The following is a 21,085-nucleotide window of genomic DNA, read 5'->3' as shown; positions in this document are numbered from 1 at the left end:
TTTTTTTTTTTACCTTGCTTCATGTATAGTAATCCAGATGCTCTTGATGGGGCTACTAGGCTCATTCTCCTTCATTTCTGTGCAGAGATACGTATCTTTATACAGTGCTACTCTGCCTCTCTTTTTGTTTCTTCTGTTCTTCTTGAGCAAGTTATATCTTTGAATTGCTGAATTCCAGTCATGGGAGTCATCCCTCCAAGTTTCAGGTCATATTTGCCTTCCTGTATTAAGAATTCATACGCCAATCCAATGACATTTAAAATCATACACAAGGTCAGGCTGTGCTGGCTGGGTGCCAGGTCACTTTGCAGTGGCACAATGCATTTGGAGAGGAGGAGAAGCTGCCACAACTGCCACTGCAGGTGAGTTTGTGCAGGGGGGATTATTTGGTTGCTGAACTCTGGAGGTGGGCAGCTCTGGCTGCTGAATGAGTGAACAAGGCATTCAGCAGTGGCAGGTGTGGCAATATGCCTGTATAGTGCCGCACATGACAGATGACTGGTTGCCTTATCTGGATGACTGGCTGCCTTATTCAATTGTAAATTTTGATCTTGACTGTATTTCTAATGTGCGGTGATTCACAAAATTGTATCAGATGACTGACCATAGGACGCTGCCATGCTTTCACTTTATAATATACTCATCAGTGCTGTCTGTTCTGAAGCCGTTTCACACTGCAGCAGTTTGTTCTTCCATTTAGCCCCATATTGTCTATTCTGACTGGCAGCTTTCTGAAATCTCAGGCAGAGGGATTTTTCATTCTTGCTATATGACCTCCATATTTAACTTGAAATTCTACAGATTTAACCATGTACCTTCAACAAGTATTTTATAGTAAGGAGTTTTTTATCCCTAATACCAAAGAGCTTTTACATCATAGATGCACCCAGGACCTTTGGCATGCAAAGCACATTCTCCACCGCTGAGCTATGATCCCTCCCATTGCATTAGGGCTCCTGTGAAAGTGGTTCACAAGCTTGTTGCTTTGTAGTATACACCAACTGTCAATACAAATCCATATTTAGACTCTCTGGGCAACCAATCCTAGAAAGAACACTATACAAAAACAACCTTGAAGACCTGTGGGGTGGGGGGGAGACGGGGAGAGACGGAGAGAGACAGAGAATGAGAAATACCAATTTGGTATAGACTCATTTATTGCAAGAAAATATTGGATCATGAAAGGTACTTTAGATTTTTTTTCTTATGTTGTCCTTTTGTAATGGCTAATTTTGTACACCTTATTCCAAATCCTCAGCTTTCACACTAAATACTCTTTCACTTCCTTTATCCTGATTTACTTTCTTTTGAGACATGTCTGTTATTTACCTGTCTCTGTGTACCATCTCAGACTGTTTGCTTTAGAACTGAACTAAATCCATTCTTCTGTTCACATAGTATAAGTGGATAGGCTAAACATTGGGATGCCCATTGGAAATACAGTTAAATTGTCTTAGAATAGATTTTATACCAAATAATATTCCAACTGTAATGAAAAGATGATACAGCAAGCAAGCAAACTGTTGAAAAGTACTATTTAAAATAATAAATCTCAGCCATTTCTAAAACCTGATTTGCTTCATTCTTACCTCGGGCACTAGGAGGTGCAGAATTAATCATCTGGGATGGGGCAGAATGGGTAGAGCTCAGGCTTGAGGTGGAAGGACTGGCCTGGGAAGAAGGTAAAACAGATGCTGATGATTAAGTTTTTATCTTTGGAGTTAAGGAGTACTAGATACAAATAACCCTAATTAATAAAAAATGAATTGAGAATGCCTAGGCTTTATGCATTTGTTGGTTTCCTATTGCAAGTTATTTGCATGATTCAGATAATTAGTTTCATAGCTTGCAAGCTACAATCACTTACCGAAAGCTCTTTTTCCACTCTACAAAAATTGCTTTCCTGGACTAGGGATGTGTGAAGACTCTATCTGTGGGGGCCGGAATCCATCAGATTCCGTGGACTCGGCTGCCTGGACTCCGGTCCAGTCTGCAGTGGCCCTGAGTCTGAGAAGGGTTTGGAGGACACTTGCCAGAAAATGAGCCCCACACGCTACCCAAGCAGCACACCTCTCCTGCACCAAGTAGAACTGCTGGGTGGCAGCTGACACCATTGAAACTTGGTTGCAAGGAGACTGCCAGGAAAGAAGCCCCACACGACTGCTGCACAAGCAGCATCCCTCTCCTGTGCCACCTGCAGCTGTCCTTTGGCCTGTTGTACCTGATGCACAAGAATGCTGCTGGTTGTGCAACTGGGGGCTCATGAGTGTTTGCGGGCTTCCTCTCTGCTTGGCTCACTTTAGAAAACTGGGCTCAGAACAAGAGGAAGCCCACAAATGCTTGGAGGGTCAGGTTCAGATTCATTCCAACCCTACCTGTAAAGTTGTTTTTCAAACTATTTGTATAGTTAGGTATATAGGATTGTACACATTCAGATCACAACACAAAAACCTTCAATCAGATACCTATGTAGAATCATACAGAATAAGAAGTTCTCTTCTACCCATGCCTCTGGAGATTCAGCAGATACATTTGCAGGCAATCAGTAAGAAAGAAAAATAAGAGGAAGTGGAAAGGAAGGGAGGAAAGGAGGGAGGAAGGCAGAATCTTGTAGTTTTAGAAGCTGGATAGTCTTGAAGGCCTTGCACAAGAGAAAAAAAGGGCAGTAGAGACTTTGTGGATGAATTTTTGGTGGAAAGACCCTAAACAAGATTGCTTGGAGACGTCCTGCCCAGTGAGAGGGTGCTTGCCTAAGGAGTTATAAGATTTTTCTTGATGCATAGGATCACACCCTTAGACAATGTGCTATTATAGCAACTTCTACAACTGCCCACAGTTTTATCAGATATATTACATACTCCTGATGTATTACATTTGTACCTGCATGTGGTATATGTCCTCTGTTGTTTCTCCAATAGAACTGTCTGTTAGGATAACCAGATTCCCTGTTTCACTTGATGTATGCGAAGAAAGAGAAGATGACGAGTGCCTGACTGTACCCAGTATATTCAATGGGCTACAGAGAACACAAATAAAAGAGATCAAATAATATTTTTTAACTTTGTTTTAACCAGGAAATGTTCATTTTTAAAAAAATGCATATTAATTGAATCCCACTTGCTGGAAACTACAGTTCCAGTATGGTAAAACATCTCAACATAACCAACCAATATTTCCATATTTGTGTATTTTCAGTAAAACATAAAACATCACTATAATAAATGTGTATGAGATATTGATTATTTCTAGACATACAGTAGCTTTTAATGCACACACGCCATTCCTCATTCATTGTAGTTTACTGGTGCTTTAAACAATATTTCAGTCCTCCAGGGTCTCTCCCATATTTTCCAAGTGTTATCACACTGTTGATTATCAAGTCTGAAGTGATGAAGTCATTATTATGTCTAGGTAAAACATGTATTATATCTATCTACACAGTTTAGCATGTCATAGTTTATTTTTAAGATTATGTCTTGTATTAACCCTGTATTTACAATCCTTTCTAGTGTTTTAGTCATTGTTCTTTGGTGATACTGAATACTAGATACAAATGCATAAAACAGATAAAAGTTAGGCAGCTTGGTGGTAGGACAGGTACTGCAGACTCCTTTAAGTACAGTTTCAACTCCTTACAGAAGTTGCCACTACTTTCCCTGAAAGAATTGCAGCCAGGACTCCTTAGTTGAAGATCATCTCCTCCTGTCTTCACAGCACTATAATTTGTAGTTGTGTAAAACTGAGTAAATATCATGGTTGCATTGATATTCAACTTTCTATTGAAAATATAGTTCTTGTTAACTAGACAGGAAGAGAGAATGCTTAGTTTGCCAGATATTAAAGTGAATGTGTCTGATAGTTGTAGGCAAATCTGGCTTGTCATCCTGTAACTTGGAACTGTGCTCCAGACAGCCTGATCATCCCATCCATGGTTAGAATTCTCTCTGAAGCCCTTCTCTCCTCCTCACTCTTACAAGCTCATCCAAAACTTCTCTTATTTTCTTCCAGTAGTCCCAGAGGGTTTCCAATTTGTCTGGCCTCTACTTCCCAAACAAGTCCAGCACAGATTAGCCCAGACCATTCATGCATGTCCCTAAACTAGTCTATCCAGTACAGCCCTCAGTTTAGCTACCAAAAGAAATTTTAAGCTAGTTTCTGCACCATTGAAACCTGGTCCATGGATCTTTTCATTGTGTTTAGTGTTTTACTCTGAACTTTTGTATCATCTGCTGATAGTTTGGGAATTCTGTAACCAGTGCTCTCTCAGCTAATCTCCCAAGGCAATGGTTATATTTTTTATATTCTTATATGCTGAACAGAAAGAAAGACTGTTAATTAAATCGCATTGGAGGAGATCGCTCCCAGGTTGACAAATGACTGCATAATTCAGTTAGCTTTTGTCTGACTCAGACATTCTGATTATGTGCAATTTCTGCCTATAAAAAAATCTCTGTGTGGGTCTCTTCTGCCAAAACACAGTACTGCCAAAGGTAAAAGATCCTTGATGGATGCACATCTCAAGCACATGCACAGATTTGTATGTGTCTGGAGAACACATCTGATAACACAAGTACTGTATGCCTTGAGCATAATTTTAGTTGAAAGGCAGGGTCTAAATTAAACAAATGCTAAACAGAAGTATGTTCACACACCATAATCAGTTGTCAAGGTGTTCTTTCATCTTACTGACCTTTTCATTCCACTCACTGCCCAGGTGCTCTCATTGTCCCTTCCTGGAAATCACTACCCATATTTATTCATGCCCAAGTTAGTTTCTCATGCATTATTCTAAAAAGTGCTGACTCATTTCACCTAAATAGACTGCTATCTCCTTGACTACAAACATACTGAAAGAGAAAGGGGAAAAATGGCATGTACCTGTAAAACAACTTTTATCTATGGAAAATGAAAAGCTAGTGAAGTCATGATCATCATCCCATGGCAGAATCTCTTAGAATGCAGCTTAATCAATAAATTATCGGGAACAATGAAATTCCAGCATACAAATTCATTGCCCTCAAGTCTTAGCGAAGAGTAATTCAAAATAATTGCCATTTTTACAAGGAATTGTTCAAATAATAGTCCAGGTAATGTAAAAAATAAAATATTGTTTATTTCTGCTTTCCTGTGAGCCACCCAGAGAGTGAATGAATGAATCAATACTGGGCTTAATTATATAACTTTGAGTAGGCTAGAAGTCTCTCTCAGCATCTGTACACAGCAGTTACTTTATTTATTCCATTTAGAGCTCACAAAAATAGGTATAAAAATATTTTTCTTAAGCAGTGAAATAAGTACCTGTGGCGATGCACTAGTTTGATGCTCTCTGGACTCATAGGACTGTGTGATACAAGCATGCTGCTGCGCGGTGTGCTGGTACCTGAGCAAGCTGGGCTCAATTTCTCCAAAGCAGGCAATTCCTATAAAAAGCATTAGATGCCAGGATTTACTGAGGTGAAGGAAGAATATGAACACTGTTAATGAAGCAGAATATCCCACAAAAATGTATCTGCATAATTGCTTCTCTTTCTTCCAGTAGTCCTAGGGGACCCTTCTCTTCACCATGAAGACAGACCATGAGTGTGTGATTGCTCCACTTTTGACAACTTTTCTGATTCCAAGGGGCAGCAAGATTTTGCTTAGTTTCAATATTAATGGCTCCTGAGGGGCTACTGAGTAGGAGGATATATTTATCAGAGTTAAAATCCATTAAAAAACTAGAAATTATTATTTGTTCTCCACTCTGAATTGCTTTTTCAGTATAGAATTTCAGAGGATTGGGATATGAACATAAACTTAAAAGGGAAGGATAATGCAGAGAAACCATCATTCCTCTAGTTTCTGTCTTATATTTTGAAGGTAGTTTACCAGGCTTTGTCAAAATCGCCCTCTTTTCAATGGCATTTTAGCCTTATATTAGGGTTAGGGGTGTGCACCAGGGCAGGATTAGGGTTTGAAAAATGAGGTGTCCTGACATGATTTTGATGGTTGGAATGTGTTCAGAATGGGCAGAAAGGATGAGCTGCGCAGAAAGAGCTACTCAAGGAAGGCTTTTTCAAAATAGCCCCTTTCAATAGTATTTTACTCCTGTATTAGGGCCAGGGGAGCGCACCAGGGTAGGGTTTGGGCAGTGGTGCTGAACGTATCACATGCTTGCCACAGTGGGCATGAAGAGCCCTCTGTGTTGGCACATGAGCCAAGTCCCTCAGCACTGCCCCTGAGCATCAGGTAACAGCGCACACAGGGACCATGCGCATGCTTGGAAAGGTGTAGCGGCTCCAGGTGTCACAAGCCATGAGTCATTAGTCACAACTCGTCCAAGCTTTCTTATGGCCGGTCAGTCCACTGCATGCATGCATATATATATATATATATATATATATATATATATATATATATAAAAGCATATATATGATTGGACTGACTGGGAGTTGTTTTTTCTAAACTAAAACACCAGTTTTCAGGTTTTATTGTAGTGTTGGCACTTTGCGATAAACCAGTGGGTTTTGGGTTGCAGTTTCAGCACTCGGTCTGTAAAAGGTTCACCATCACTGTTCTAGGGGATCTCAAGATACATGATGGGTTATCATGTTGTCTGAACTCAGCAGCCCAATTCCATCAAGAGGTCAGGAAACCATTGAGTTAAGATACTAGGCAAGAGCAGCAAAACCCCCTTGCTGCTCTTGTTGAGAAGCTACTCCACTGATGCCATGTGATTTTAGAGTAACTAACACTGGTTCCCTCTTTCTGCTTCAGTTGCAACCCTTGTTTGAACACTACTACTGCTTCCCTTTGTTTACTTTCACAGCTTTTTTAAATGTCTCTCACTGATAGCCTTTCCAAAGTGCCCAGTGAGCAAGTTGCAGAAGTTGTCGCTAGTTCATCACCATTTTTAAGCGTCATATACATATGCAAATATTTCATAATTTTATTTACTTTGGTGGGTTAGAATTTTGGAGGTGCAAATCTTGCATGTCAAAGTCCTGTTCTTTTGTCAAAGTACAGGAGGCCACATTGATGGGCACTGACAAAGCAAGGCAGCAAAATAACATACGTTATTTTGTTTTCACTTGATAGCTGTTGTACTCATGGTTGCAAATGAAGCCTGTTGAAACAATCCTATTCATCCCTGCCAAAAACCCTGTTTAAAGACAAACCCTTTCTTTTGACAGCTAGGGGAAATGTGGAAAAGGTGGAGACTGAGGGCAATCAGAGTACTGCTACAGAATTAGAGGATCATGCCTGAAAGGAGGAAATGTAGTTGCTACCCAGTTCTACAAATAAAGATACATTGTGGCTTTGCTTTTCTCTTGACAGCTCAACATTTGGCAGTTATCAAGTGAAAACTAAATCAACAAATTAATGTATTTGTACCCTATCTTTGTCAAGGATGTTGTGCCCTACCCTTTGACAGTAGACATTTATCAGGACATGGACCAGAGAAGATGTATTTTGGCTGGTCAAAGGTGAACATTTTGTACCTCCACAATGTCAGCCAAATAACATAGTGTAACATAAAATACAAAAAAATGTGCACATTTCTAGTGTCTAAAAGAATGGCAAACAGTGATAACTCTGGAAAAGCTTTCACTGGGACACACCATGAAAATGCTCTAAAATGGGGGGGGGGGCGGCGGGAGAGAAAGAAGGAAAAAGTGGCACTGTGGCTGAAAAGAGCTCTTGATCAGAATGGGGAAATGGGGAGAAGAGACAGAATGAATTCAGCTGCTCAATCTCCAGGGATACGGGTGGGTTGGAGGATCAAGGGTGAAAACCCACAGTGAGCCCAGTGGTCTGATAGGTGCACTGTTGTTTTATGTACAACCCACACTGTGTAGTTTATTTATAGGTTAGGTTCTTGTGTCATGCAAAATTACACATTCAAAATACTGCTATGAACTGTTTAAAAGAAGGGCTGTCAACTTACATGGTACAAACTGGATCGCATCATCTGGAATTGGTCAATTAGTTTCTTATGTAGGGGACGCATCTCTGGATGTACAAACTTTTCATGCACTGCCAGACCCACTCCCAGGATATGAACCTAGTACAAATAAAATCAAAGCTTATACTGTTGGCTTTAAAGGGCACAAAATAATGTTCTCTGTATCACTCATTCACTGAAGGCTAATAGTCACTAAATACTTGTAATTTAATTTGCTAAATCATTCATGAGTACTAAATGTGATTTCCAGATTGTATCAGGAAGGATTAGAGGACATGTGGTTAAAAGTCTAGCAACCATCTATATGCTTTCTCACTACCTCTTCCTGTAAATAGGCTTTCTGGTAGCAAGGAAGTGGCAGTGAAGTGGTGGCACCTGTAGCTGGATAGAGTGTGAATTTGCAGACCTGAGTTAACAGTATTTGGTAAGTTGTCTATTTAGTTCTTTTCCAATTAATGCAACTTACAGTTAAGTGGAAAACGACACAATAGGAGAATGACAAGCACGTTTGAGATGACATAGCTCAAAACAATTCAGACAATACTTTACATTAAATAAGATCATTTCCCCAAAGTAATAAAAGACAAGGAGGCATGCAGTCTCATTCTTGTTAAAAATAAAACCATTACAGTTTTCCACCTTGGATGTAACTAAAGCATGTATTGCCATAGAAAGGTGTGCTTTCTCCAGACAAGACAGCACCTGATAGACCTGGTGAAGCTGGGAAAAGCATTCTTGGGTACTAATATCAAGAACATGATGAGATACTTCCAATGAAAAGGAAGGTGAAGGGAAAAAGTAAGTTCTGTGCTATATTAAGCCAAATGAAAGACACAGACTTCCTAGCTATCTGATTTCTACTGTTTGAATAATTCATGAAAAGTGTACTTTCATCCAGAACACAATGTACTGACAAAGGGCCACTTTTTCTTTGTGAAATACTAAAATTAGGGGTGGAAGGAATTTAATGCAAAGGACATATAGACCAGCTGCCTGCCACACTAAGGTAACGACCAGCAGGAACACTGTGTTAAGCATAATAACACTGTTTTAAGCATAATGAGATGCATATCAGAGGTTGTCAAGAATCTTGCAAGAACCACCAACATATCAACAGGTTGTTTTCATGGGAGATATAAACTGAAGAACCCTTTAAAGTTTACAATGGTGGGGTGTAAGAAAACTTAAAGGTCCCCCACAGGATCATGGAAGAAATCATCAACCCATCTGTGTATAAAGTGAGGGGAAAATTAAATGTGCTATAAGAGGCAGGAGGTGAACAATGTTAGAGGCTGAAAATGTGGCCCACTTAATCACACAGGAGCACCACATGAAGACTTCCAAATGGGCTTTAGGATACAAGCAACTTCATCTGACAATGTCAAACCAGTTCAATTTTCCATGCTATGAGGCTGGGAGTTTGGAAGTCCAGGTGGCAGATTGTTTCCCACTGCAACATGAAGAAGCCAGAAGAGTATAGTAGTTTCAATCTGCCTGGAAAAAGAGCAAGAGATTGGGAACAACTGTGATACACAGTTGTAGGGTGTATTATTCAGTGACAATGACATGGGTCCATGTTTTGTTGCCTAAGTCAACAGAAAAATGATTAGAAGAGTAGACATGGACAGGATGGATGACAGGGAAGGTACCTTGTAGGGTACTGGTACAGGCTAAATTGTGTTGCTGGGAGACTCATGAGGATTGGTAATTGTTGTTGTGCCTATGGGGGTTGGATGGAAAAGAACTACTCTTGTGATGATGATCATACTGGGAACAGTAGAGGTGATGCCATGGATTGCTACAGTCACAATCCAAGTGAGTATAGTAGTCTCCATAATCCCTAACATGCTGATGTTGGATGTTGTGCAGACATGCAATCCCACCCCATGCAGAGGATGGAGATCAGAAAAAAATGGTGTATGTCCAGGTAGCCTTGGATATCCAGGGTGAGCATGACAGCCCATACAAGATTGGAAGGAACATTGGGATGGGATGTGTCTCTGAAAATGTAGCGAGTCCTAGCTTGGGGAGACTGATAGTGATAGTGAGATACAGGACTTTGATGTGGTAGTTGTACCAATGGGGAGAGCTTGTTGATTTCTCCTTCTAAGGAGAGGTTAAGTTGATGAATTAGACAGGAGAAAGGATAATTTTTAAAACCTCTTCATCAATACTGGAGTGGGCAGAAATAAAAGAAGACAATTGCCTGGTTCAATGTATCTGCTGATGACAGGCAAATTAGGGCACCAAGAAGGTGAAGTTGCTTATCTGTAACTTATTCAAGTGGTCATCTGTGCATTCACACACAATGGGTTCTGTGCCTGTGCAGAGTCTGAGATTTCCTAGCTAAGTGTTTTGGCAGGAGCCCTGCCCCCTTTCCCTCTGTAATTTATAAAGATGGGGCTCCTGCCATTTCCCCCAGTTCTCGTGTGACTGATGTTTTGGCCTCAAAACGAGAGAAGACGCTGTTTCTGCCCCAACCCATATCAATATGTTACAGCTGGCACAAGGTAGGAAGAACATTATGGCTGGCAACACTGATGTGGGGCCAGTGGGTGGGTTGTCTGAATGCACAGACGACCACTCAAAGAACGTCAGTTACAAGTAAGCAACTTCACTTTCTTCTTCATAGTCTCTGTGCATCAGGCATAGGGATAATTAGTAAGCTTACCTCTGAATGGAGGAGGGCTGGCGTCATCATCAAAGGATTGCTGAGAGGATGCTTAGCCAAAAGAGCAGTCTTGTCTGGTGCAGACATCAAGCCAGTAGTGTTGAACAAAGAATGATGGAGTGGCCCATGTTGCTGCTCTGCATAGGTCCTCTAGTGGTATACTGGCATGTAGCACTATGGATGCAGCCATTGCTCTAGTAGAGTGTGCTTTGGGTTTTTATGGGAGGTCTAGGCCAGCCAGCTGGTAAGTCAGCTTGATGGTTTCTACATTCTAGTGAGCTAACCTTTGTGGTGTTATGGGTTCACCTTTTGACCATTCTCTCTATGAGACAAATCATCAAGATTTGCAGAACGGTTCAGTATGGGAGTGACAGAAGGTTAGAGCCCTTTAGGCATCAAGTGTGTAGAGAGCTATTTCTGCAGGGCTGGATGGTGTTGAAAAGAATGCTGGTGGAATTATCTCTTGGTTTAGGTGGAAACTTGAGATGAACTTAGGTAGGAAGCTTTGGCTGGGTCGGAAGACTGCTTTGTCCTTATGCAAGATGAGGAACCATGAGAGTGCATAGTTCACTGGCCCATCTAGCTGAAGTGATTGCTACCTTCCAGGAAAGAAGGCAGAGGTTGACAGTGGCTAAGGGTTCGAAAAGGGGTCTTGTTAGAGCTTGCAAGACAACCAAGAGGCTTCATCCCAATACAAGCAAGAGAGTTGGTGAGATTAGGAAAAAGGGTTTATAAAGATGGAGCAGCCTTCCATTGTCCTGTGGTTGCTGACATGGCAGCTAAATACGTTCTAACTGAAGCTGATTACAGACCTTTGGTGGCTGCAGTTGGTTCAAATCTTTGGTCTTCAGAGAAGTGCTTGAATTTCTCCCATTTAGTTTTGTATGATTGTCTGGTGCTTGGCTTTACAGCAGCATCAAGGATGGACTGTATCTCAGGTTGTAGGGAAGCTTCCCTTTCTACCTGATTTTCCATGCTGTTAGTTGGAGGATCTGGGTATCTGGGTGCAGGATTATTCCTTGGTCCTGAAAGATGTTGTCCAGCCTCACTGGGAGTCTGGTAAAAGCCCGATTCAAGAGATGAGAAGCTACACAGACCAAGCCTGTTGAAGCCACCATGGAATCATTAGAATGCAGCTGGTCTCATAATGAGAGGAAATGGAGGGAACAGATAAAAGAGAATCTTGTTTCAATGTGCAAGGAACATGTCCCCAAAGGAACCGTTACGTGTTCTAGCTCAAGAGCAAAAATATCTGCACATGGTATTGCTCAGTGTGATGAACAGGTCTACAGACAGTGTACCCAAATGTTGAAGAGGTGTTTCACAACATCCAGATGTAGCTCCCGTTCATGGTTCATGCCCTGCCTTCTGCTCAGGCTGTTGGGCATCTTGTAAATTTCTGCTATGTGGACTGCTATGATGGTGGTGTTCCTTTCCAAGAACTACTTCCAAATCAAGTTAGGGAGATGGAGCACTTTCTGCCCTGCTTGTTTAGATAGCTTTGGAGAACACTACTGTGGTATTCTATCTGAATATGCTTGTTCATGATAAGGTGTTGGAAGGACAGCAATGCTTTTTGCACTGCAAGGAACTCTAGGAAGTTGATATAATCGGTGTGCTCCTGTTCACTCCATAAACTATGCATTTCTTTGTTATTGTTAGCACAGTGGGAATCCCATGGGGATGTGTCTGTAGTTATGGTTAGGTATGATTCCTTGGGTGTAAATGTGATTTCTTTGGAGAGGCTGTGGTCTATAGTCCACCAGGTGAGGCTTGCCCATACAGAGCAAGAGAGCACCAAGCACTGTGTTTGGACACAAGTGGTGCAGCAGGAATGGGATATCCTGCTCCATGACATGGTGGAGACTCTAAGTAGCACAATTGTTTACCATTGTTGTGCTGGGGCCTTCCACGATTCCTTCATGGTGTTTAGGAGGGCTGGAACAAATGGAATCATTGATGGCACAATGTATCCTGCCTGAATGTCGTGTATAGGCTCACTTGGCTGTTCAGTGAACTACTGGGTTTCCAAGCTGAGTAACATCTGGAGGACCTGCTCAGAGAATCTTCCCAGGTCCTTGGAGGGGGATCCTGGACCTTGTGTTGTGATGACACCCTCCAGAGATGTAGAACAGCTAGCCAGAGTCCAAGCTGTAATTGTTGGCAGCAGACGAGGAGGAGTGACTCAATGGCAAGGATGGAGGGTGAGCTGATGCTGTCTAGTGAGAAGGCAGTAGTTGGAAGGTTCGGCCAGATGGCTGGCTGGTAGGAATCAGTGTCCTTGGGGGCAGTGGGGGTACAGGAACTGATGGAGCAGTACCCACAGAAGATAGGTGGAGGTACTCCAGTAAAAGTGTCCTGGATCCCTTGGTCTCAGTTCCCATGCATAATGTCCATAAGAAATGGTTAGTGGTTGAGGCATCCACTGGGGTTCCCTTCCCCAGACAGGCACAGGGGATTGAGATGGTCCCCCAGGGCATCAGCTGGAGTTGTGGGATAGAGTCGGGGAGACGTGGTTCCTGGCTCCTCATATGAACCAATCTCTGACTGGTCTTGGAGGCAAGAGTGGTGATGGTCTGATGAGTGGGTGTGGTGCATTTCCTTATTTTGCCTTCGGAAATGGACAAAGAGGTTGTCTGTTCCACTTGCACCATAAGGCCTGATGGTGGAGGCAGCCTAGGAGTTGAGGATGATTGGTAGTTCTGATGGCAGAATGGGTGAATGGTTCCGTTCAGAAGGCATGGATAAGGAATAGTGTTGTACCTGTTCTTTGGCTTTCCTTTCCAGTCTGAACTGCTATTTTAGTGACACTTTCAGCCACCATTTTGAGGCTATGCTTGGACCTCTTTTTAGGCCATTCTTCAACTGCTGAAAGCCTGGCCCTGGTTTTCACAGCTGGCGGAGCCCTAGTAGCTGCTGATGGTGGGAGAGAATTGCTTGCAGTGTAGATGGGCAATCTGGTAAAGCCAAGGTTACAGCATCAGCTCCCTTAAGAATTTGCATCCACATCTCATGCTTGAGATGGCCTGCTCTGTTTTTCTTGACTTGCCTGGTAAAGGCTTGGCAGTGTGGGCAAGAATCAACTCTGTGATCCTCACCTAAACAGAACAGGCAGAACAAGTGCCCGTCTGAGGAGGGCATTTTTGTGCATCTTTGAAATGCTGCCATGAGTGCCATCAGGAAGAAAATAAGTAAAGGGGAAGGAGGGGGGAGAAATTTTAAGAGTAACAAGACAGGGATCTATGAAGAGAATAAAGAAGGGTTTTTCTCTCTCTCTCTCTCGATATATATATATGGGTTAGGTAAGAGTCAGAAGTATAGAAAAAGTAAAAAAAGAAGAGCTCAGATGCTGTGATGTAGGCCCTGAGGGGAGTTAAATGGGAACAGAGGAAGCCTTCTTATGGTAATTCAATTTTTAAAAAGCTTTTCTTCTTCCTTGTAGGGGAGAGGCAAAATGTTTCTGCTGCCCAGTGATGAAGGAAATGGTAACATCAGTCCATTCTGTGGAGTACCACCAGTGGGAATAAGTGGTGCTCAGATGATATTAGAACCAAGGCCACTAATGCATATAAGTCAGGTCTGATTGCTGGTACTGTCACAGTCACTGCAAAGGATGATGCCATACACATGGAAAGAGGGTACAGCCTCATCTTCTGCCAATAGAAAGAGACTCTGCTGGTCAGGGTAGGGCAAGTAAGACAAATGGCCTATTTCAGGGCCAAGTTGGGTGGTGGCTTTGGATCCACTGGTAAATGAACTTTCTAACCCATTGATTTAAAAAGGCGTTGAGGTGGGAAGAGGCAGAAAAGTCTCAGGAAACTGCCACCTCCTGTCCTGGCTACTTGAGTGCTGGCAGTTCTCTACATGCCATGGTGGCTCTGCAGCAGATCCCCGTCTGCTCCATGGTAGGATTGCTCTGCCCATTGATCATGTTTTTGCACAATTGTTTCTACAACTGAAAAGAATTACAAAAGATCACCGCAGCCTAAAATGCAAAAGAAGATAGCTGCAGAAATATGAGTATGATTAATACAGTTAGATTTTATAGTCTTTCTATACAAACCAGCAGCAAATTGATTATTCCATTTTTGGAACTCTGCTGACACAGAGGTAAAAAATATATGAAATTAAATATATGGTATTTTGATATTTTATAAGAAAACCAATTTATTGAGAATCTGCCAACAGATACCTGCTCATGCATCAGTTCTTTCAGCTGTGTGATTTTTTCTCCATCTCCAGGATGAGTGGTGATATACTCTCTATCAAAAAAGGCCTGGAGAAGCAAAGAAATGTTTCTTACTGACCATGAGAAACAAGACAAAAACCCCTAATAGTTTTGTTCCTGCAGAAAGAAACATTTATTTACTCTTTTCTAGCATTCTGGAATCCAGTGATAGCACCAAAGTTTTAATTGCCTAGATGATTAATATGCAGACCTAGGAACTACTTCTGAAAAATATTTTGCCATATATGCTCATCTTCCCCCATTTTATCATTCCCATTTCTTTTACTATTAAAAATATCTCTAAACAGAAAACAAAAAACTGGTGATGCTGCTATTTTCCTTGAGGCATGATTCAGTTGTGGGTGCAAACCCCAACAGTTAAAGAACAGACACAATTCCTTCTCAGACAGAGCTGTTGAATATTTCTGAGGACTCCTTTTCAAGATCAAAGAAATAATAAATTTTATCTAAATTCCCATTATGGTGTTGGACCACAGCACCTCTCTTTTGGAACATGTCCCCACTCTTTTGTTTGTTTGGCTAAGTTTTGCTGTTTGAGTACTTTGAGCATCTATGGGAAATGAACAACTTTAGATATTAAAAAAAGATGAACAATGTTCCTTTGGATTCTCTGCAGGGGACAATTTACACAGATATGTAGTCCAACACAGTAATTGTATAGATGTACCAACATGTATCTTTACCTAGGAACTGGTCAACAGAACTGTAGAATGTATGTCCCTTTAAGGCTATGGCTACACTGGAAATGAATGAAGCCAAAGTCAGTTCTTAAGCAATTGTCACCATCCTCTCCTTGGCAGACATTTTAGAAGATACATTCATCGTTAATAAAGGACTGAGTTTCATTACGTGATTCACAAATGGAATTTCTAAGATAGCATTGCATTCTGCTTACAGCCACATAACTGCAAATACGTTTTCCATGAAATGCAATATTGTTTATACAGACAACAAATTTAAAATTGTGCTCACTTGCTTAACTATACAAAATGTGGAAACCTCTCATAGTAAATGCTCATTGCTGTTTAGATCAGAATATGGACATACAATTAAGTACAACTGTAATATAGTTAAAACTCATTGTGAAAACTTGAATTAATTTCTTACATTAATTAAACATGTGCTAAATCTAAACATTCAAAACAGCAGGGAAAAATGGTACCGCAAAGAGTTGCAAATCACCACCATCACCACCACCATTATCATTATCATCATTGAACCCCATTTACCTCCTGATATCTTGCTATGCCACCATTGACAGCAGCATCAATAACTCCATTCAGGCACATACTGAGTAGATTGATGTTCCCGTGCATTTGTTTGTGTTGGTACTGGCTTATCAGTGTTCTTAACTCCTGATTTTTGTTCTCTACTACTTGAATGGCATTTTCCAAAGGGCTTACTTCAACCTAAAAGATAGCAAAGTGCACTTCAATATCATCCATATTTCTCTGCTATCATTTTCTATTAAAATTAATTGTAATTGATCCCAGAGAAGTATTCATCTAACAATTGTTACCAACAATTAAGTTTAGTTCACTAGTTACAACAGCTATCAAAATGACTGTGAATAGCTGAAAGCCTCCTTTTAACCACTCAGTATTCTTCTTCTTATTACACTTGCATTCTAAACCAGTATTAAATTATATGATAATGTGATTATATGATAATATGGACACTGCTGTTGATGCTGTTTTACACTGTGCGATCTCAATGGGAAAAAAGCTGTCCATTATTTTCCTTTTCCTAAAGTTTAGCCAGTCTTTCATTCTTTAATAAGTATAACACACATTACCAGTTCTCTTCTTTCCACTTCAAACCAACGAGAGATCCCAGGTAAACTGTGCGTCAAAGTTAGAGTGGTCCGTTCAATCCATAAACTCTGCAAAGGAAGATACAGAATGATATAGAAAATGCCGGTCTTTCAACCTCTGATAAGCCACACACTTCTGAGGAGATGAAGAGAACAGGGACACAAGAAATGCTGTATTGCATAATTTATTTTATTTCAAATTATTTTTAGGCTATGCTTAAAGGTAGAACCCTCTCAAGGATTCATGTCATGCAGCACATTATGGTTGTCAATCACAAGTTTCCTCAAACAAGGGGTGAAAATGATAGCTGTCTCCCATTGTTTACCTCTTAGTAATTAATATTCAGAGGTAGACTGTTTCTGAACACACTCAGTTTAGTTGCAAAAATAGACTTACACTCCATAAATCTCTAAGTCATCTATACTAGTGACCATCAACACATCTGTTGGCAGTAAGTATATACATTATTCAATGTAAAAAGGAGCCTTTATTTTGTCTGTTCTGTATATCCAATCGATTTCATTAGGTGATGCAAAATTCTAATGTTATGACAGTGGAACATTCTAACCAGTTATTTATGATCTGATAACTTCCCATTTAGATTACTGTAAAATATTGAGTGTGCGCTACCCTTGAAGACAATTCATAAGCATCACTTCATTTAGTGGAGAAAACAGCTGCTAGAATGTTCACTTTCACTGGGGAAAATTTTTTGGGAAAAAGTGGTATTGAAAAGCTCCACTGGTTTCTTGTCTACTTCTACCTCATGCACCTAAAGAAATGTCTGGTCCCACACCAGCCTGACCATAAATTGTGCTCATCTGCTGATACTCTCCTGAGTTCTACTGCAGGTGATCACTGGAAAGAGAGAGTCTTTTTGGCAGTAGCATCCTGTCTGTGGAGTTTTATGCCAGGTGTGTACCTTACTATTTTTCCAGCACCAGCTAAAGACATGTTTTCTTTTCTAGGCTTTTAAACATTTTAAATTAAAATACTTAAATTCGATTGCAATGATTACTGCTTTTACATTTTTTATATTATCACCATTACCACTAACACTATTAGTATTAGCAGTACTAATCTTTGACTACAGGTAATATAGAAATTAAATAATAGTAATAACAACAAACCTTACTTGCTTATTTATTTATTTAAAGCTTTTATATACCTGCTTTTGGCTAGTCACAAAATGGTAGCTGGGGGACACAACCAGTTGCTGCATCCCATTCTGACCCATACACTACAGTGGCCTGTCTGCATTATCACTATTATCACATTTATATCCCACCATTTTTCTATTTGCAAGGAACCCAATGCAGCTTGTATTCCTCCCTATTTTATCCTCAAAATAATGCTGTGAAATAGGTTAGTTAAGAATCAGCAACTGCCCCAGAGTCACCCTGTGAGTCTTATGATCAAACAGGGACTAGAATGAAGGTCTCCCAAATCCCAGCCCAACACTCTATCCACTATACCACACTGGCTCTTTGCAAATATACACTGTTTACATCTGATATGACAAAGGCTTCTGGGGCCCAGCTTCTCTTCTAATGCTGTTGCGGCAGGCTGTTCTCCTCGGTGGTGGCAGGGAGACAGGGACAGGATCAAACAGTAGTACAAAAGGCAACTGCTGTTATTACCTCCTGTCTCACTGTTGCTCAGTTCAGTGGCAGCAGAGATTGCTCAGAGTCCTCTCAACTGCAGCTACCTGGGCCAACCCAACCCAACCCAACAAATGACAGTGAAATCACCAAAAAACTGGCCAAGAGTACATAAATTATAATTGCCTAAGGCAGTTTTGCCTAACCTGGCACCCTCTAAATATGTTGGACTGCAGCTCCCATAAATGCCAAACATCAGCCATACCATTTGGAAATTATAGGAGCTGAAGTCCAACACATTTGGAGAGTGCTAGGTTGTAGAAAACTAGTAAGTTTGCAATTCTAGGCACATTTGTCTTGTACTAAGTTTAACTGAGCTTAGTAAGGTTTACTTCTAAGCAGACATTTTTAGGATTTCACCTATTCCAAAGCCATTTCTTAATGCTCTTTTAAGGATAGCAATAATTTAAGGGGCTTTCACATGTGACCCAAAACAGAGGTCATCAATGTAAAATATAACATTACTGTATCATGAAAGCATTCCAACCTTAAATTCATTTTCTTTGTCTTTTGGACCCTTATGGAAAGGCCTGTCATAGCGGAATTTTCTGATGTTGTTAACTCGATAAAAACTCTTTATCCGATCAGGGACACGGTCCATTTGCAGCACATCAATATTATCTGGAATGGGAGTCACTGCATAGATCTGCAAATCTGCATCATAGTTCAAGTCAAAGAAAATAAAATGCATACAAGCACAAGCACACAGGAAAGAATTCAAGTCAGCCTCACATGTTACAGTAGGAATAGGTATATATTAAAGTCTTTCACTGTGTATTCTTTAAAATGCCTAGTAAAAACATTCTTATACTACAGTGGTATCTTGGCTCATGAATGCCTTGGCTCACGAACACCTTGGGTCATGAACAAAAATTTCATGAAAATTTTGACTTGGGTCACGAACTCCACTTTGGGTGGCGGCCAAGATTGCAGCCATCTCCCCACCCCCGCCAAGTGGGGAGATGGCCATGATCGCAGTTGCGTTCAGGCAGGGAACACATGCTGTGCTGCGCCCGTCTTTTGTGCAGGAGCGCACCCGTGATCACGCATGTCTTCCCTGCACGAACGCAACTGCGATCCTGGCCATCTCCCCACTCGGAGGTAGTGGTGAGGAGATGGCAGCGATCGTGCTGGTTGGCAGGGGGGGGGGGGAGATGGCCAAGATTGCACCCATCTTTCCTGCAGGAGCACGTCCATGCCAGGGTTTCTTTGAGAAGCACCACCCCAACATAAATGTAACGAACAGAGTGTTGAATCTGATGAACAATAACGTGGTCTCTCATTTCCAGAGGGTTATGCAGTGCAGGAAAAAACAAGTGACTATAGACAGATTTTTCACCAAAATTGACCCTGCAGCTAGGAGACAAAGAGGGGAAACCCCTTATTTATTTATTTATTTAAACCATTTTTATGCCACCCCATTTGCAAAAAGCCTCGGGGTGGCTTACAATGTTAATAAATAAACATAAATAAACAGAGTTAAAAAACCGGAAACATCTCGGCATGTACATAAAAACCCAATAAATACAATTCATATAGGTTGGTGATGACCTATAAAGCCCTAAACGGCTTGGGTCCTGGTTACCTGAAGGAGCGCTTACGTCCATATATGCCCAGCCGCCCCCTGAGATCAGCGGGAGAGGCCCTCCTCCGGGAGCCCTCAGTGAAGGAAATTAGGAGGGTGGCTACTCGGAGGAGGGCTTTCTCAGCAGTGGCGCCTAAGTTATGGAATGCGCTCCCCAGAGAGGTCCGCCTGGCACCGTCGTTATTTGTTTTTCGGCGCCAGGCGAAGACCTTTTTATTTAAGCAGCATTTTAAATGTTAATATTATTGAATTTTATTCGGCCAGGGCGGCTTATTTTATTTTACTGTATATATTTTAATTGTTAATGTATTATTATTATTATTATTATTAAAACATTTCTATGCCGCCCCTTGCCGAGGCCTCGGGGCGGCTTAGAAATGTTTTAATAATAATAATAATAATAATACATTAACAATTAAAATAACTTTTAAATAAAAAGGTCTTGACCTGGCGCTGAAAAACAAATGACAGCACCAGGTGGACCTCTCTGGGGAGCGCATTCCATAAGTGGGGTGCAACCGCAGAGATCTCCCCAATGTCTTTATGGAGGGGGACTCTCCCTCAAAATAATAATCCCCCCCACCTAGGTTACTGTTCTCCACTGTATAGTACTTTGTTACTTTGTTGTTCTTTGTCACTTTGTTTCAAAATTTCTGATTAAAAAAAAACAGTTACAGAATGGATTAACCTTATTTACATTGAATCTTATGGGGAAATTTGACTTGGGTCACAACCAATTTGGGTCACAACCAGAGTCGTGGAACGGATTAAGTTCATGAGCCAAGGTACCACTGTATTTACTTCCTGTTATATGAATTGATATAGATCTTCAAACTATACAATTTTACTAGATATAAATCTGAAACATGTACTTCTCAATAATACCATGTGTGAAGTAGCCTTGAGTTGCTTTACCAGTTAAAACAAAACTTCTCTGAGGCAGAGATTGTATGAAAATCAAGTTTCCTTTCTTTTCCATGCCCACTCTTCAGATTTGGTGTTCCAAACTAGAGGCATTAGGATCTCCATTAAGGATGATGGAGCTGCAGAAACTTAGAAAATTAAGATGACATACTGTTTTCAAGAAATAAAATGTCATGCATTAATTTGGAAATGAACTTCAGTTTGATAGCATTTGTTTCCTCACAATTTGGTTGATA

General features: G+C 40.9%; 1 protein-coding gene across 1 annotated transcript in view; it reads right to left on the bottom strand.

Annotated features, from left to right (window-relative positions):
* DOCK3 (dedicator of cytokinesis 3) overlaps positions 1-21,085 on the bottom strand; it is a 283,802-nt gene that overhangs the window by 35,051 nt on the left and 227,666 nt on the right. Inside the window, exons 42-49 of the mRNA XM_044451471.1 lie at positions 18,828-18,994; positions 16,661-16,747; positions 16,095-16,274; positions 14,809-14,892; positions 7,928-8,044; positions 5,299-5,420; positions 2,881-3,016; positions 1,590-1,671 (exon numbers count right to left, since the gene is read on the bottom strand). Of these exons, the coding sequence (XP_044307406.1) occupies positions 1,590-1,671; positions 2,881-3,016; positions 5,299-5,420; positions 7,928-8,044; positions 14,809-14,892; positions 16,095-16,274; positions 16,661-16,747; positions 18,828-18,994 (975 nt within the window). The remainder of the gene's footprint in view (positions 1-1,589; positions 1,672-2,880; positions 3,017-5,298; positions 5,421-7,927; positions 8,045-14,808; positions 14,893-16,094; positions 16,275-16,660; positions 16,748-18,827; positions 18,995-21,085) is intronic.

Source organism: Varanus komodoensis, unplaced genomic scaffold (genome assembly GCF_004798865.1).
Source record: "Varanus komodoensis strain SLA01 unplaced genomic scaffold, ASM479886v1 scaffold6_2, whole genome shotgun sequence".
NCBI classification, from domain to species: domain Eukaryota; kingdom Metazoa; phylum Chordata; class Lepidosauria; order Squamata; family Varanidae; genus Varanus; species Varanus komodoensis.
This window is presented reverse-complemented; position numbering and strand designations above follow the sequence as displayed.